Here is a 16,340-nt window from a genome sequence, read left to right on the forward strand (position 1 = left end):
TTTGGAACTGCGTTCTTGAGGGCACCTTGGGTGCTATTAATCCATTTAATTAAGTGCTTTAAAAAAAAAAACTTCGGGAATTGATCAAAGAAGATTTCATCAATTTTTTCTTTCCTCTGTTTTATCAATTTACCTAAACAAATTTGCAATACGACCAATGAGAGACAACGAGAAGAAACATACCATGTGGCTAAAACACACAATCAACCAACCAAATTGATATATCTCCTCTACCCGAAGACAGAAACTTGATCTGTTCTTGGAACTCGGATTATTGGAATTTGAATCCTTTCCCAGACTTGAAATTGAAACTTGAAACAAGGAATTAGTAATCATCCTGAGCATAGTTAAGAGAGGCTTGTTCAGTTATGATGCTGTAATTCTTGGCTAGAGAAAGCGCCCTACTGTCAGGATTTTCTTGGAAAAGAAGCATGCTATTTCTTCCAAGCTCACCCATGCCTCAGCTTCCATCACCTTTTATGTTCAGTGTCTACAAGAAAAGCCATCTCAACACCAGGGACATACATTCCACTAACCCATCAGATCACAGAGAACTCCATTGGACTTCTTATCAGAAGATTTAATTTTCCATCAGATCACAAATGAAGAGTAGTTTCTACTTCCTATAATTGAAATGATTCTTTTTTAAGAAAATTCAAAACATCAGTAATGCCTCAGCCTAATTTAGGAGTCTGTTCTGCTAGACTTACATTGCTTATTTTTACTACCATATCGTGGTTTGGAAATCCAGCAGTCACTCAACTCCACTAAATACACTGGTGCTTTTTGTACTGTGCAACCCAGAAGACACAAACGGATGATGTTCTAAAAAACAAGAAAGGATAAAAATCAACGGTTCATACTTCCTTGGGGTATTTCTCATGACACTCGTTATCTCATGAAAATCACAGCTTCCAAGGAAAGGATGCTTGGGGTAAATTGCAAGATTTTGAAAAAAAATAAAAAAATAAGACCATGTTGATTGACAAGAATATTTTATAATAACGTGATTTCCAAAAAAAAAAGGTTGGAAATTTGATTTTGCAATAGATTTGCGGGGGATGCAAATTCGAGCCTTCAAATTTTGCATTTGCAACCGCATTTGGGGTTGCAAATTAATCAAGCAACTTGTAACAATTTTGCAATCAAATTTCGGTTGCAAATTATATTTTAAAATTAAAAAAATATTTAATTCCAAATAAAATCAACAAAATCAAAATTAATATAAATTATATATTCAATTGTTTAAAATAACAACACAAGAAATTAATTATACCCACAAATATATGAGCATGTATAAACTCAATCTTCGAAATAATAAACTTAACTATATTATTATTACTATTCTTTGCTAAGGCTTTGTTTAGGATGATGATGATGTTATTCTTGGCCCGTGAATGCCTTAATGTCAGGATTTTCTTGGAAAAGCAGCATATCATCTTCTTCCAAGCTCACCCATGCCTCAATTCCATCACCATCTTTAGTGTCCATGAAATGAAACATATTATGACCGGGGACAACCACTGCACTAAACCAACCAGGATTTCCCCAACCAAAATCTACTTCATACACCGGCATCCGACACCAGCTATTAAACATGTAGAAATCTGCATCGCTTCTGTGAAATGCGTCGATCATCTCAGTCTTGGTGTTGACCACCGAAGAAAACAAGTCATCATCACTTGAAATCTTTGCAGAATCTGTTACCCTCTTCCTTATTCCATCGTGAACTCGACCTACAAAGTGATGAAGTTCCACTTTGTTCTCATCGTCATCTACTGTGAAACGTGCAAGTGCCGGGTTCGTAAAGTTCCCACAGGAATTATCTGGTACAGGCATTGCAGTCTTCCCTCGCAAGTTGAATGAATGTACCAAGAGGGAAGGCCTTAACCGACCATGTTTCGTTCGAGCCACCATTGTAAGAGCCTTCCACATAAGTGCTGTCACGACCTCCACTCGTGTCGGCTGGCGCGATCCATTAATATTGGCACTTGCAACAGCCTTCAGTTTCGATATGGCTGCACTGTTAAACACAAACCTCTTCTGAATCTCAACCTTTTTCTCTCCAAAGTTTGGGGTAAAAGTAGGTATATGTCTTGGTGGGAAGAAGGAAGCTAACTGGAAACTTGGGGTACGTACTTTATCAACCCCTAATCTAGCTGCAGTAGCCCAAGCATTAATGAATGCAAATACTGAAGTGGCATCGGCCGCCCTATGTTTGATGCATACACCAATGGCCACCGCACCACATTCAAACATGTTGAACTGAACTAATACTATAGGGCCGTCTGCAGGTTGATGTGGAATTGGAGCCAAACGATTCCGAAGCTCGGTCTCAAGCTCTCCTCCTTCAAGAAATTGTGAGAGGAAGCCACCCACTTGGGTTTCCACATATTCAGCTCCCTCGTCATTACAATTAATTATGAGACTGTTATCAATGTATCTTCCAGCAAAGGGGTAAAAGATTGTCAAGGCCTCCGATAATGATTTTTGCAATTGCTTGCTTCTTTCAATGTTGTCTCCTGCAGTACTGGATGGGTAGTAGAAAATGTTAGGTAAATATAGAAGAGGTGACTGAAACATACTTAGCCATGATACTTTGTAGTTTCGAAGGTGGGAAGGAGTTGGAGATGATGGAATTATCAACTTTTTAGATAGGATTTGAACGTTCATATTGGAATTCTTTTCAAGGTCTGTATCAAAACATGCAAGAAATGATCAGAAAAGAAAAGAAAGGTTAAAAAATATTGGCAGCTTAATTTATCTGGCGGAAGTAGAGGGATCGTGTATCTATATATATATATATATATGAGAAATCCTTTCACCCCAAATACACAATTTACTGTAACATCTCAATATTAAATATCAATTAATGTTCAATAATGTAAATTAATTTGTCTTGGTTTTTTTATTTAATTTTCAGTTGAGATTATTAAATTATTACATACGTCAGGTTATTTATAGAAGGCAAGAAACTGAATAACCGAATCCATGCAATGCCGCTAGAGAATTTCCTTTATTAGTTGTTTACGCGTAACTGCCTCTATAAAAAGACCGATGACCAGGACGGAAAGATAGTGGACTGTCTCGATAAGGAACGTCAGTGATGCAGTCGCCATTAAAGCAAGAGATTCCAGGAGCTTTGGCCCGACCTCATAAACAATTCAGTTTTTTGGATTATCAAATTAATTCAAAAATCTAATTAAGTTAATTTTTTAAAGAATATTATTTTATTTTTTAAAATTAATTTTATCTCGGGTGGGTTTAAATCGATTTTGACTAGGTCACTAATCAATTTCAGAAAAGAGAAGAAAAGAAAATTAAACTTGTGATAGAAGTTGAGAAGTGCATGACAGAATTTGACGCTAACCCGATTCATCATTATTATGATTAGTGATCTAGTTACATGATAACTAGGAGCGCACTCTGGCTTTTTGTCTCTTTCTTCGAAAATAATGACAATAGGGTTTGGTAAGACTTTAAAAGTTATTTTGAAAATCAACAGTAGAAAAATACAGAAAGAAGCTCCATAATGAATTCCTTTCAATCTAAAAACGCTAGTAAGGTTCATGTAAAAGATTTTTTTAGAAAAATAAATATATTTTTCTATTATTTATTATGATATTTTTCTAGTTTCTTTTTTATTAGAAAATACTTTTCTTAATTTATTTTTTTCTATTCAATGTTATTAGAGATTTATAGTCTTTCCTATATTAAGAATTATAATAATTACGAAGACATGAACAAATAAAATCGAATATTTTGAGTCTGGTGTTTTTAATCTTTAAGAATTCTAACATGTAACAAATCTATATAGATACATGAATAAATAAAATCAAATATTTTAAACCTGTTTTTTAAGAGTTTTAACATGTAACAGATCTCTTCATCATTTGTTTTCTTCAGCATAAAAATACACCATGTTCTAATATTTTTACACTTCACTATCAAATTGTAAATCAAACAAAATCAGACTTACATTTTTTCTTGAAAGATTTACTTGAGAGAGTCAAGGCCACGCTTCAAAGAAGGTTACTCTGCAGAATGCATACTAATGCAGGAGATAGACATGACAACCATAGCCATATGTTCAGCAAAAGAAAAATTAAAAAACAACACGGGCAATATGCACAACTGAGCTGCTCATGCTGGGCAGCAGAAACGAAGCTCAAGCTGGCAAGGTAGCCAAGACATTGAAACGCTTTCTGGACACTGAAATGCTGTATTGGCCTTCATTCGTTCCATTATTTTGCGGAGATATTGTTACGGTATCACCTTCCTTGTTGACACCTTTATCCTTCACAAAACTCGAGTTTAATACTGGACATGCGTTACTTGAGAGAGTCAAGGCGGCGCTTCAAAGAAGATCACTCTGCAGAGAGCACACTTATGCAGGAGATAGACATGACAACCATAGCACTATGTTTAGCGAAAGAAAAATAAAAAACAACACGGGCAATATGCACAACTGAGCTGCTCATGCTAGGCAGCAGAAAAGAAGCTCAAGCCGGCAAGGTAGCCAAAACATTGAAAAGCTTTCTGGACACTGAAATGCTGTATTGGACTTCATTCGTTCCATTATTTTGTTGAGATATTGTTACGGTATCACCTACCTTGACACCTTTATCCTTCACAAAACTAAGCCACTGCCCAGTGATAACAGGTTTAGGATGTCCTTCAGAGCGACAGGATAGCTTAAAGTTCCACTGCTTCCCAAGAGTGTCGATTGCTTGGAACTCAATTTCTCTTACACCTTCAGGCATTGGGAAAAGGTGTAGACAACTTGCAGGAACGCTCAGTCTTTCTTCTATGTCTGTCCGAGACAAACTTTTTGAGATGGCCTTAGTTGATGGTTCCTTAATTGATGGTTCCGCCGTCGTGTCTGAAAGAGAATAATCCGGTAATAAGTAGACAAGTTATGCCAAATTTCGGGAAGTTAAACTAGAATTGGAAGTTGAAAAATGCAAGATGAAACATTGTTTTTTTTTAAAAAAAAAAAAAATTAAGATATTCCTGAGCATTACATTACCTGAAAAATGCCTATTTTTAATAATAAAAAAAAAAACATTTTTAACCATTCATTTTCCACCAGTGAAAAAGAAAAGAAAGAAAGAAAGAGAAGCCAATAGACTTTAACATCACATTGATATTAAGACTTCCATTTCGTTGTTATAAGAACAGAAGTTCTGCACGAACAAGATTTTAATTCAGTATTGAGTAGTTTGTCACTTTAGCTCAAAATGACATGTAGTTTAGCGGGTTAATAAGATTGAAAGCCCACCATGCGGCTCCACCGCTTCCCTTTTCCCACATGACAGATGACAACAAGAGGTGTCTGTAAGGATAATAACCAAATCTCATGCAAGTCTGCCTTCAATTATTCAAATAAAAATGAGCATGGAGCCATTTTTTTATTCATGGAGATGGAGGTAAGTATAGGTGGATTAAATTGTTTTACTTTTAGGGTATAATAATGAATATGGTATCATTTGAATTATATATATATATATTGAAAAAAAATGAATCAATTCACTTTTAAGAGATAAATGACTTACTAGCTAGATATAACGTTGTGATCAATTCACGTACAGTAGGAAGATGGAAACAGCGCAAACAAGAATTATAGGAGAATGGCCAAAACTTGCATAGAGTGAAAGCTGAAACAATAAACTCAGAATGCCGACGGGAACCCATGGATTAGGTTTCATTTGCTTAACATAAAATATGTGTGTGTACTATGTCAATATTAAAATATCTAAATATTATATTAAGAAAATATAAATGTTCTACGTGTATATCTATATGCTAAAAATACATGTATATATCTCAGGTTAGGTTTGGATCAGTTTTAATAATATCAATTACTAATCGGATAGGATAACTATCCACAAAAAACTCAAACAGTTTAAAAAGACACTCCCTCTTTTGTAACCTTGGGATAAATTAAAAATAATAATATAATAGAAATTATGGTGTAATGAAATGATATAAATAAATGAAAAGAATAAATTGGAGAAAAGTGGGTTCAAAAAATAGAAGAAAAGGAGTTCATAGCTGAAAATGTGTAATTTTCCAAACCAGAAACGGTCTAGATAGCTATTTTAATAAAAGACTAAACTAATTTAATAAATTGGTCAAATCATTTCTTGATTACTATTTTGGCTATTGTCCCTGTTATAACCCAACGGTGTGCATGAAGAGAGAAAATATCATTTTTATTTCTTCTTTCTTTCTTTCACCTTAAAAGGCTAGAAAGTAAGCTTTAAAAGTGAAACAAGAGGGTCTTGAAAGGAAAAAAAAAAAAAAACACATCCTTACTAGAAATTAAAAAAAATAAAAGAAATAAAAAATGAAGATAAATAAATAGAAAGAGAGAGTGTGAAGAAAGAAGAAGAAAAAAAGAGAAGCCTTGGAAAATTTCAACTAGTTGATTTTCGAAATATATCTTGTAACCAAATAAAATGTTTGGAACCCCTCTATATCAATTTGAACAAGAGTTAAATTGATTTTGAGTAAAACCTAGCAAAAAATTGAATTGGGGTTCTTGAGATGAAATTAGAGGGGAAAATGGATTTCTTAGAAATTGAGTTTCTAGGATTCTTGTAGGATATAGTAAGAGTGAAAACATGTTAGAATAACAAATAAATTTTAATAGGTAAGGAAGCCACAGAAATTTTGATAGGTAAGGAAGCCACAGGGGTCATCCATAAAAAGAATAAAAAGGGAAAGTTTCACATTTATGATATTGATCACGTGAATAATGATTTTGATTGAGTTGAATTAATGAAATGCTGAAATATTGAATAATTGAATGGTTGGGTCTAAAAGGATGAAATTAAAAATTGTTAGAGAAAATTGTAAATTTTATGGAATTGTGTAAAATTAATCAAAGTTGAAGGAATCCTAAATTTGTTTGTAATTAATGATTAGAATGTATTTATGAAAAACCTGAATATAATAGAATTATAATGAATAGTTTGATAAATAAGGAGTATGTTGTTATATGATAATGATACTTAATTGAAAAACATGTCGATGTAGAGGAGACCGTTGAGGTGATTCAAAGAGCTGGTGGAGCCGCTTATAGTCAAACTGCAGGTAAGTACTTCGTACCTTATGGTACTTTTCCTTATAATTTTTCAAAAATTTTACTTATGAATTAATTATCTATGAAACTGTGAATAGCGATATTGATAGTGTATTTAAAAAAGATATTTAAGTTGAGAGAATTATTTGGTATTCATTAAGGAATATTGGATTATTAGCTTCTGAATAAGAATGCTAGAATGATTGGCAATCAAGGTGGATTTGCTGGAGAAATTGGTATTCATGAGGAATATCAAATTATTGTTTTTCGAATGTGAATGCCGGATCGATTGACAATTAAAATGTATATGTTGAAATAATGAGTTTTCAATAGAGTATTGAATTGTTGGTTTCAATAAGAAAATGTTGGAATAATTATTTGAGTTATATATTACAAGATTTGTTTAGGGTTGATTAAATTTATGTAAAGAAAAAATTAGATGATAATAACAAATGAATTAAAATATTGTCTAGATAGTTGATTATTTCATTTTTAAGTGTTGGATGGCATATTAACTTTTGACTTAGTAAAACTTATTGACTTTGTTATAGGTAACTTAGAAGTTTGCCAGAGTAATGATTAGTTATTGCTTTTGTGTAGATTTAGGAAATTGTGGATTATTAGTTGTAATGATTAGTTATTGCTTTTGTGTAGGTTTAGGAAATTATTGCTTTTGTGTAGATTTAGAAAATTGTGGATTATTAGTTGTAATGATTAATTATTGCTTTTGTGTAGATTTAGGAAATTGTGGATTATTAGTTGTAATGTGGATTGTAGTTTTGGATCCTCTATTTGAAATGTAATTTACATATCCTCAAATTAAACTATCAATTATCATTGACTAATTAGGTGATATAATGTTTTTGTTATTTAAAACCTATAAATGCTAAGGTCTTGCATGATTATTATATTTGTCAATTTAATTTGAGTAGTAACTATATATATATATGTACTTAATCAAGTGTTTGTTGATGCACAGTTTATTGTAAATGTTTTGATGTTTTTGTTATTATGATGGATGTGAAATTAATAAATGTTTTAGTGACATGAATTGAAGAGAACAAATTATAAAATGATGGATACAAAGAGATGAGATCCAGGGTAAATGAATCAAAAATGGAGTGATGAGTTTGTGGTGTTTGTGATTATAAAGAGTTATTACATGTGATATAATTTTGATATCAATACTTAGGATGACTTAAATAAAAGAAAGATTCTGTTAAAATTTTAGTAGAATATTAATAAGTTAGAAATATAGATAATTTTAGATTGATCTGGTCGACTGATTGAAGTATCAAATAAACCTATCGACCATTTCATCAACCAGTAAAAAAATATTACATTGTTTTTAGACTTAATATAAAGGAATTTGTACCCAAATATTGGGATGTTACATCTTTAATCAAGAAATCAGTAATGGACAGCAAAGTACCTTTTCAAACTGCAAAATTCGCACTGTTTCTAGAAAAAGAGGTCGCACAAATATATAAAGAATTTATTATCAACAATAAAAGAAAAAAAAAAAGTGGAATATTTGTGTGAAAGTTGAATAGGAATCTCTTTGGTTAATCAACCTAATGACATACCGGATTAATCAAATAAACAAATGACTTTTATTCGGACAAATCACCAACTAACAAGAAACCGGGCCAGGAAGTGGTTGCATTCAAATATGAAAATTCTGGAGTAACCCAAATAAGCTGCAAACAACTGACCGCTTGATAGCTTCTACAACATTTTTAGTACTGCAAGAAATCAACAAGGGGTTCAATTTGAGAATCTAAGTCAGCATCCAAAATTACTTGATTTGATGTGAAAAGCTTCCACGGATGTTGACCCATTATGCTGTTTTTGACAAGGAGTTGGAGTTTAGGGTCGAGGTTGTCTTCTACAATGCAATGGAGGATTTGAGGACACTTTCCAATTAATTGTACTATGCGGGATGCGGCTGCCCCAGTGTTGTAAGATTTATTAAAGCTGTGTTTGTTTCTCAGATATTTTCAGAAAACCACTTTCCAAACTTTCATGTGTTTGTTTGCCATTAAAAAAATTAATCAACAAAAAACACTTTTCAGTCAAATAAAAATTTGACTTGGTTTCCAGGAAAGTGTTTTACTTGAAAATTTAGGTGGAAAACACTTTTTAAAAATTATAAAAAATTTAAAAATATCATATTATTTGCTGATTATATCAAATTTGATCCTCAAACTTTTGATTGCTATATATATTTTATTTTAAATATTTATTGTTTAATTTCAACTCTTAAAATTTAATTTTTATATTAACTTTGGTCCTTATTTTTATAATTATTATTTGTTTTTTCCTTATCATTTTTTTATTGAAATTTTTTATCTATCAAACTTAGTTCTCATTCTTTTAATTGTTACTTGTTTTATTTAAAATAATTTATGAAATGTTAATTATTATTATTTTAATTTCTTATCTTTTACTTTTTTATTTTTTAAATTTAATCTCTATTATTTTGATTATTATTTATTTTATTTGAGATAATTTATAAAATTATATTTTTTTTTTCAATTTCATTCTCATTTAACTTTTTAAATTGTAAGACTTATTTCTCATTATTTTAATAAAGTTAAGAAAAATAAAACATTAATAAGTTATTTCCCAACTCATTTTCCATAACATAATTAAACACTGAAAAATATTTTCCAACTTATTTTTCAATACAATACTAAACATTAGAATATAATTCACTTTCCCGAAATTTACTTTTCAAAAGAAAACTACTTTTCAGCAAACAAACAGGGCCTAAAATACTAGATTTGGTTTGAAATGCAAATAGTCTTGCCACCGATAGGAATAGCATTTGTTCTGCAAAACCCAAGCAAACCAAATAGTAACACAAATAAAAGGGGCACGAAATATAACATTGTTTGGCAAAGCCTATTCCACAAAACTTCATTATCAAAATAGAGATTACACTCACATACTTTACTACTTAAAACCTGGTTAGATCTAGGCAATCTCCACTACATGATTGCTAGGCCTTGTAAACTACTATTGTGTAAAACTAGAGAAGAGGGCAACCCTTTCACAAAACTCCCCATTGGACGCGCCAAAGAATTCCACTATCAAGATTTGTGGTTGCCACTACACACCATAAATATTGGAGGCACACATAAACTACCCACAAAACATTCTATTTATACTAGCAATAAGGCCCTTGTTTCATTAGAAAACATACTTCAAGTCCAACTTTAACAAGAAAATTCCTTATCCTAAACAAAATATATCAACACATTACATTCTTGTTTAGGAGACCACACCATGCAATTACCAATCTATCCTAAACCAACTCACCAATTTAAGCCACAACTCAAGAATAAGATATGAGTTTAGCATAAAATTTATGACATTACTGATAACAAGGTACATAATTAAAACCCATCGGATGAAGTGTTTCAATGCAATTAAACAAATTACATGTTATACTTGCATAATGTTTGGCTGAAAAACAATATCATAGCTTGATCAACATGTCTGGTGGGAATTTTGGTAGACCATCCAGGTCTTAGAAGGTATTAAGAGTCATTGATGCGTACTTAAAAAGATGTTGTCATAGTTCTTGCAATATATACTTATTACTTATACTTTATACCTCTATAACATAAGTAGATTGGTTGATAAAACCAGAACGTGAAGAACTCAGCTATGATTATCATCCCTTCTAAAATTGGGTACATAGGTTCTCTATTGTTTTCTGGCTTTCAGTCTAACAATGACTTCTAGCAGGCAAGGGGTACTAGTTTTTATTTTGTCCATTGGGCTGAGTTTGAGAATTTTGACTTGGGAGATTTACGCTTCTAATGGCTGGTATTTGTGGCTAAACTTTCTGGGCAGATGGTGCAATTCGGGATTCAATAGCATGTTGCCTCTAGTATGAATGCAAAACGATTTGGTTTAGTATAGCATTCAGTAAAATACTCTACAGCCAATTCATTTCAACACGTGCACAGTTGAAAACATTACATATCTTAGGACGTTGCTCACAGTTGAAAACATTACCCATGTTAGGACGTGGCTCACGAACATGATTTACAGGATCGAGACTATTCAAAGAGTGCTCCTTATTCCCGGTATGCATTTGTTCTTCCTGGATTCTATCATCAAAACCCACACCTTCACCAATCAATCCCATAGATCCAGAGTCCTCTTCCATCTTGTCATCACCATGAAACGTTGCTGTCCATAAGGGCAACCAGAATAAGGTAAATAAAACAGCTCTTAACTTTTAAGATAGGATATCGACATGCATCTAAAAGAACATCAAGTTGTGCACCATTTCATGGAATTAGAATCAAATTCAACAGGAAAATGATGACATAGAACCTCCTGAACCAAGATTAAACACACATCTTCCTTAAGTTCACTAGAAGGAGCAATTACTGCAAGTCAAGATCTGCTATAAACTTATCAAAATCTCTCATCTAACGGCCTAACCCAGAACTCCCAACTTGGCATCTAAGACTACAAAACTCATGCAACCCCCAGGACAGACAAAAAACCTCTTATGACTTAGTTCATAAACATCGCTGGTATAACGAAAAGCTTACGATTAAGACCATAGTTTTTTCGATTTATACCAGGGAAGTATTTTTGTAAGTCTCTAATAGATAGGACCCTAAAACAGCTTATAGAATTAACATAGTCTGAATTTTTGAAACGGAAAGAGAAATTACCTAGTGTGCTGTTCTGAGAATCCGACATGTCGGCAGTCTCCGTTTCTTATCAGAGGGTTCTCCAGTTCTGAGGTTTTTGATGTAATGATTTTGCCATTCATCTTTCCCAGTCTTAAAAATTATTTAACTTTTTTCCAAAGTGATTCCATTGTCTTTTTTATGACGTCATTAAAAATTGTTTCATCCAACGTGGACCTATGAATAGCTGGGAGAGAAAAAAACTGAAAAATAATAGAACTGAAAAAATAAAATAAAAAATTAAATGCAAATTTAAACTAAAAAACTGAATTAACCTAGAAGAAAAAAGATCTAATTTCTTTTTATTTTAAAATTTTAAAATTAATTCAATTAAGTTAAACAATTCAAATAAATTTAAATCAAGTTAAAAACTATGAATATAAATATTAAATTTTTTTTCTACCATCATAGTTGAATCAAACCCACCTAGCTTTTTAATAAATATTTAATATTATAATAATAATTATTTTTTAAAATATTTTTTATCTAAAAATTTATAAAAATAATATTTTTTATTACATAAAGGTATCTCAATTTCCCTGTCTCTCGTCTCTTCATATATGAAATCGCAAGTTCTAATCTTAAGTCTATATTTATCATTACAGTCCAACCATACTTAAAAAAATAGTTTCAAATAAATTTTTTATATTTTTATATTATTTTAATATATTAATATTAAAAATATATTTTACAAAATAAAAAAATATATTATTTTAATATTTTTAATTAAAAATCATTTAAAAAAATACCCTAAAACTAAGACACTTCTCTCATATTTGATATTATAATAATAGTTATTTTTAAAAATATATTAAAATAATATATTATTTAAAAATTTTATTATTAAAAAATATTTTTATATATTTTTATATTATTTTAATGTATTAATATTAAAAATATATTTTACAAAATAAAAAAATATTATTTTAATATTTATAATTAAAAATCATTTAAAAAAATACCCTAAAACTAAGACACTTCTCTCAATGTAGTGTTTGATATTATAATAATAGTTATTTTTAAAAATATATTAAAATAATATATTATTTAAAAATTTTATTATTAAAAAATATTTTTATATATTTTTATATTATTTTAATGTATTAATATTAAAAATATATTTTAACAAATAACTATTATTATAATATCAAACACTACATTGAGAGAAGTGTCTTAGTTTTAGGGTATTTTTTTAAACGATTTTTAATTATAAATATTAAAATAATATATTTTTTAAAAGTTTTTGTTATTAAAAAATATTTTTTTTGCTAATTTGTATAAATTACAATAAATAAAAGAAAATGATAAATTGCAAAAAAAACTTGTAAAGAAATTGTATGTACATGAATTAAACACATAACAAACAACTATTATTCTGAATTAAACTATACATGACTGTTTATTTGTAGTATAAACACCTTCATATCAATCTTTCTCGGAGCTTACGGTTTTACATGCACTGCAAGTAATAAGTCGGAGCTGGAAAAGCGTGGTATCTTTCCATTAGAATTTTTCTCGTGTCTAACATATTTTAGTTTCTTCTCAAAGTTGATTTTTACTAAAAAAATATATATATCTTAAAAAAATATTTTTTTATTTTTTAAAAATATTTTTGATATTAATACATTGAAATAATATAGAAATATAAAAAATATATTAATTTAAAAAAATTAATTTTTAAAAAATATAAAAAAAACAGGTTTGAAAATTTTGTTGCGGTTGAAATTGCATCCTTGCATGTCCTCACAACTTTGGAATAAGATGGGAATTAAAAAGAATATCAGCTTCCTTTGGGTTTGTGGTAAACTGAGGAGCACCGCGGAAGAGTAAAGGTACTACCTAGTTGGGGTCGATGTAATTTTATGCTTTATGTCCTGTCATTCGTGAAGGTATTATATTATATGTAAAAGGAATCATTTTACAGGTGTCACAGCTAACGTGGTTCAATACTTTGGCTTTTCTATTTGGAGAGGAAAGCATGCGGGAAAGAAAATCATGGATGCACAATGGTGATCTTTTTGATCCGGGGTTCAACAACAATAATCAAATGGATGGGTCATGGTTTCTCCAAACTAATCTCATTTAAAAACAAACACAAGAAATTAACAATTCAAAATAGAATTATACCTTTCTTAGTGCGCAACACTAAATAGGATAGGAACATGATTACACCCAACTCCCTGTTGAGCAAGGGCTTGCTCGCTTGGATCAGAGATGTGTTCGGGCCCCATTCATATTGGGTTAAGAATATAATTACACCGAGCTCTATGTTGGAATATGATATGGTTGTTCTTGATTATTTTTTTTTGGTGTAGTCACAGACTAGACACAACTTTTTTTGGTCTTAAGGTGTGACCTTTTTTGATCTTAAGATATGAGTTGAATCTAATGTTTTTCAATTAAATGCGTGATTGAAGGATCAATTTGTACTGAATCTCTCGTACCCTCAGTCTATATTAATAATTATAATTGCTATCATAATCCTATTAAGAAGCAAACCATACATATATTAATTAGATATAATGATACGTAATAAGCTAATATTATCTTACTCATATAAAATTACTTTTTTACCCTTCCTACATTTCATAAGACAGTTCAAATCAGGTAATTTAAAAGATAAAAGGAATATATAGAAATGGTAGAGACATATTTAGGGATATAAACATATTTTCAACTTTTTCCCCCTTATATCTGGATTTTTTTCTCCAATCTTTTCTTTATTTTTATAAAAGCTCATTAATATTTTTATTAATGTTATTTTTTATACAAATATTCATAATACTAACTTAATTTTCAACAGATCTCCTATCAACACTCCCAGAAAACTTTATACAGGCATTTATTCCAAAAGAGTTTTATACCCCTTTTGAGAAGATTTATTCTGCGAGCATGATCTCAAAGTAGAGGTCATAGAATTCATCATAAATGATGTATAAAAATATATAGAAATAATTCATCACAGAATATTTCCTATAATTTTTGTAATCTCATTAGAAATGAATTTAAATACCGGCAACTCTCAAAATTCTCTTTTATTGTTTTGCAATTGATTGTTACAGAAGCTTGTGTGTATGCATGAGGCAACATTTAATTAAAAAATAAAAAATAAAAACTAACTAGAAAAATAATTAAAATTTAAAAAGAGCATTGAGAATAATGAAAAACTAAAAAACAATGTATTATAGGCCTCATTTACGGGTATTCCCAACCTCGACCACATTAATTGCGGACAAACCTCGTAGGAAATATTAAGGCATGTTGAATATTCCAGGAAAAAACTTAATCTAATCTAACTATCACATAAAAAATTATGACTGTTTTTGTTAGCTACCCTATTTAACACACGTCAATATTTTTTAATAAGCTTCCATTTGTCCATCTAGTTTATAAGAGTATTTGGTGAACATTTTTCGTGAATGCATTGTGCCACTATGCTCTCCAATGGTGAATGCTTTGTTCCCCCCTTCCTCTTTCATGGAGATATAAAAATTGTTTTTAATATTAATATATTAAAATGATATAAAAATATTAAGATTTATTTCAAAATAAAAAAAATATTAATATTTTTTTTAAAAAACAAACAAGTTGTTAATCTCCTTCGGTTTAGATCAATACTCCTAAGCAAACTTTAGTCCAGGAATGAACTTTTGTTTGTCATTTGGAGAATTAATTGTGTGGAGTGGAAAAAAATAATTAAATCTAAAAACTTATTGTTAATATGCTACCATATGAGATGAATAAGGACGCGTTATAATCGATTTTCAAAATATAGCCTTCTTCTGAAAGGAGAACTTGAAAGGCCTTCTTGGGATCTTCACATATTCTGTTCCACTGTCCTTTCCATTCCTTGTCTTGTTTTTCCATGAAGATGTTTTCTTATTGCTGTTTCGTGTCAGGGGAGGTGCTGTTTTATATTATTTCTTATTGCTATCAACGCATTTTTGAAGCACGCCTTACCTTTCAATATTTCTTTTACTGCCTTTAACCTAAATGACGTACTGTTCGTCATCTCACGTTTTATTATAGATGAATTGTTTTTTTTTTAATTTAATTCTCAAATATTTTTTTAAATAAAAACCACATTAAAAAATAAGCACGATCATTCTCTGACACCCACTGAGTTCGACAAAGCAGCAAATGGCAACCGGTATTGCTGAAGACCGGACCGACTACAGCCAGCAATCATCTCCCTGAGGTAGAGGACACTGCCCAAAATACATAAACACAAGGCCCTTACGTGTGTAGTCACCGCTCACAGCCAGTAATGACCACATGACCAAAAGTTCTCCGATCAACAGGCGTGCGTCCCCATAGTCGTCTTGTTATTATTTTTTAAATTTTCAATCGGTAAAAGGTAGTTTTTTTTCTAGATTAATATAGATATCCAAGCCAGTTTATGCACATCATGACTAATTCTATAAATACTAAAATTAATAATTATATAAGTCTCATTATATAAACAACAAAGAACTTGAATATGAGATCACAAATAAACAAATTTTTTTATCTCAAATTCTTACAACTTGAAA

The 16,340-nt window shown here is 30.5% G+C and overlaps 2 protein-coding genes across 3 annotated transcripts; both read right to left on the reverse strand.

Annotated features, from left to right (window-relative positions):
* Window positions 1-1,380: 1,380 nt before the first annotated feature.
* Window positions 1,381-3,119, reverse strand: LOC105107852 (acetyl-CoA-benzylalcohol acetyltransferase-like). The gene is made up of 2 exons (XM_011001920.1): window positions 3,032-3,119; window positions 1,381-2,693 (listed from the first exon to the last, which is right to left on the reverse strand). The coding sequence occupies exons 1-2, from the start codon at window positions 3,117-3,119 to the stop codon at window positions 1,381-1,383; spliced, it is 1,401 nt and encodes a 466-aa protein (XP_011000222.1).
* A 753-nt stretch (window positions 3,120-3,872) lies between these two features.
* On the reverse strand, window positions 3,873-11,905 carry LOC105107804 (uncharacterized). 2 transcript variants are annotated; one of them, XM_011001851.1, is made up of 3 exons: window positions 11,791-11,905; window positions 11,120-11,293; window positions 3,873-4,885 (listed from the first exon to the last, which is right to left on the reverse strand). In XM_011001851.1, exons 1-3 carry the CDS (start codon window positions 11,816-11,818, stop codon window positions 4,503-4,505), a joined length of 585 nt encoding a protein of 194 aa, XP_011000153.1. In that variant the 5' UTR covers window positions 11,819-11,905; the 3' UTR covers window positions 3,873-4,502. The 2 variants fall into 2 exon arrangements, with proteins under 2 accessions (XP_011000153.1, XP_011000152.1); XM_011001850.1 differs by having other exon boundaries at window positions 3,873-4,882; window positions 11,117-11,293.
* Between the last annotated feature and the right edge of the window lie 4,435 nt (window positions 11,906-16,340).

The sequence above is a fragment of the Populus euphratica genome, unplaced genomic scaffold (genome assembly GCF_000495115.2).
Source record: "Populus euphratica unplaced genomic scaffold, PopEup_1.0 scaffold413.1, whole genome shotgun sequence".
Lineage (NCBI taxonomy): Eukaryota > Viridiplantae > Streptophyta > Magnoliopsida > Malpighiales > Salicaceae > Populus > Populus euphratica.